Below are 2,702 nucleotides of genomic sequence, written 5' to 3'. Positions count from 1 at the left end.
TTTTTTTTTTTTTTTTTTTCATTCGAGTTTTTTGGTACCTTAGCTTTTACCAAATTTAAAACTCTTCTAAACCCCCAAAGAAAAATAAAATATTATGAGAGAAGTTATTTCACTTCACGTCGGTAAGTTATTCTATCTAGTTGTTAGGCAATAGACTAATATTACCGAATTCTGTTTTTTAGGTCAAGCTGGTGTCCAGATTGGTAATGCCTGTTGGGAATTGGTAAGACTTTTAGCAACAAAATAAAAATAAAAATCTTAATGTAATTTTTTCTTTATAGTATTGTCATGAGCATGGCATCCAACCTGATGGACGTTTCCCTGAAGGTACCCATGTCGATGATCATCGTAAGTTATTTATTATTAAAAAAAAAAAAAAATTGTTCATGTATGACTAAACCGCACATTGAAATAGGTTCGAGACTTCTTCTCTGAGACTGAAGGTGGTAAGCACGTTCCTCGTACCGTTATGGTCGATTTGGAACCTCAGTAATTGATGAGGTGCGTACTGGTGCTTATCGTCACACTTCCATCCTGGTAAGTTAGATTCGTAATCTATTTATAAAATGTACAGATTTCTTATATATGTATACAGAACAATTGATCAGTGGCAAGGAAGATGCTGCAAACAATTATGCTCGTGGTCATTACACTGTTGGTAAAGAAATGGTTGATAATGTATTGGACCGTATTCGTAAGTTAGCCGATAACTGTTCTGGTCTTCAAGGTTTCCTTGTTTTCCATTCATTCGGTGGTGGTACTGGTTCTGGTTTGGTTCTTTTGATGGAACGTCTTTCAGTGGATTACGGTAAGAAGTCCAAGCTTGAGTTCTCTGTCTACCCTGCACCTCAATTATCTACCTCTGTTGTTGAGCCTTATAATTCTATCTTGACCACCCATACAACTCTTGAACATTCCGATGTCTCCTTCATGGTTGATAACGAAGCTATTTATGATATCTGTCGTCGTAATTTGGATATTGAACGTCCTACTTACTCCAACTTAAATCGTTTGATTGCTCAAGTTGTTTCTTCTATTACTGCTTCTCTTCGTTTCGATGGTTCTCTTAACGTTGATTTGAATGAATTCCAAACCAATTTGGTTCCTTATCCTCGTATTCATTTCCCTTGGTTACTTATGCCCTATTATCTCTGCTGCTAAGGCTTATCATGAACAAATGTCAGTTCCCGAAATCACCTATTCTTGTTTCGAACCCAACAATCAAATGGTCAAGTGTGATCCCCGTAACGGTAAATATATGGCATGTTGTTTGTTGTATCGTGGTGATGTTGTTCCCAAGGATACCAATGCTGCTATCTCTGCTATTAAGACCAAGCGTACCATTCAATTCGTCGATTGGTGTCCTACTGGTTTCAAGGTTGGTATTAATAACCAACCTCCTACAATTGTCCCTGGTGGTGATTTAGCTCAAGTGCAACGTGCTGTCTGTATGTTATCTAACACTACTGCCATTGCTGAAGCATGGGCTCGTCTTGATCATAAGTTCGATTTAATGTACGCTAAGCGTGCTTTCGTTCATTGGTATGTCGGTGAAGGTATGGAAGAGGTGAATTCTCTGAAGCTCGTGAAGATTTAGCCGCTCTCGAAAAGGATTACGAGGGGTTGGTGCTGACTCTCTTGGTGACTCTGAGATGGAAGAGAATGAAGAATACTAGATATTTTTTTTGTTTTTTTGTATATATTTTATTTATTAACCCCCAACAACAACACACACATAACACACACATTTAATTCCAAAAACATTTTTTATTTTCATATAATAAATTAACAAAAAATAGCCACAAAATTAACTAGTCTCGTTCCTTGCCTCTGATTGCAGTCTTAAAACACGGGTTGCATGCTTTCACGGAGTAAATAAAATCCATGCATTGAAACATAAACACGGGTGACTTATTTGCCTACATTTTTGTTGACTGACATTTTTTAAAGTTAACCTTAAACGCTCACAAGCAGTAATTTAAAAATAATATGGGACAGTTATTTTTTTTTTAAATTTTATTTTTATTTTTATAAATATAAATAATAGGGTTTGATAACACATTTGAGAATTCTGTAAAAGAAAAAAATGAATAAGTAAAAATGATTGATTTAACAATAAACTCAAAAGTTTTTTTTTCTATTCTTTTTCATGGTGTATAAGTTCAGTTTTTTACAACATTATCAGCATAAGCCACACTCGAAAATTTTCGAGTGGGGCTTATGCTGAGTAATGTTGTAAAAAACTGAAACTTATACACCATGAAAAAGAATAGAAAAAAAAACTTTTGAGTTTTATTGTTAAATCAATCATTTTACTTATTCATTTTTTTCTTTTACAGAATTCTCAATGTGTTATCAAACCCTATTATTTATATTTATAAAAATAAAAATAAAATTTAAAAAAAAATAACTGTCCCATAGTATTTTTAAATTACTGCTTGTGCAGCGTTTAAGGTTAACTTTAAAAAATGTCAGTCAACAAAAATGTAGGCAAATAAGTCACCCGTGTTATGTTTCAATGCATGGATTTTTATTTACTCCGTGAAAGCATGCAACCCGTGTTTTAAGACTGCAATCAGAGGGCAAGGAACGAGACTAGTTAAATTTGTGGCTATTTTTTGTTAATTTATTATATGAAAATAAAAAATGTTTTTGGAATTAAATGTGTGTGTTATGTGTGTGTTGTTGTTGGGGGGTTATAA

General features: G+C 33.8%; 1 protein-coding gene across 1 annotated transcript; it reads left to right on the top strand.

Moving 5' to 3' along the window:
* Positions 1 to 94: 94 nt before the first annotated feature.
* EV154DRAFT_535222 (tubulin alpha-1 chain) lies at positions 95 to 1,807 on the top strand (the record flags this gene model as incomplete). Its single annotated transcript, XM_051604058.1, has 8 exons — positions 95 to 122; positions 183 to 223; positions 282 to 348; positions 423 to 461; positions 491 to 541; positions 596 to 1,101; positions 1,163 to 1,567; positions 1,653 to 1,807. 8 exons carry the CDS (start codon positions 95 to 97, stop codon positions 1,674 to 1,676), a joined length of 1,161 nt encoding a protein of 386 aa, XP_051449811.1. The 3' UTR covers positions 1,677 to 1,807.
* Positions 1,808 to 2,702: the final 895 nt, after the last annotated feature.

This window comes from Mucor mucedo (assembly GCF_025094135.1).
Source record: "Mucor mucedo strain NRRL 3635 chromosome Unknown EV154scaffold_441, whole genome shotgun sequence".
NCBI lineage: Eukaryota > Fungi > Mucoromycota > Mucoromycetes > Mucorales > Mucoraceae > Mucor > Mucor mucedo.
The sequence above is the reverse complement of the archived record's forward strand: the minus strand, read 5'-3'. Positions and strand labels throughout refer to the sequence as shown.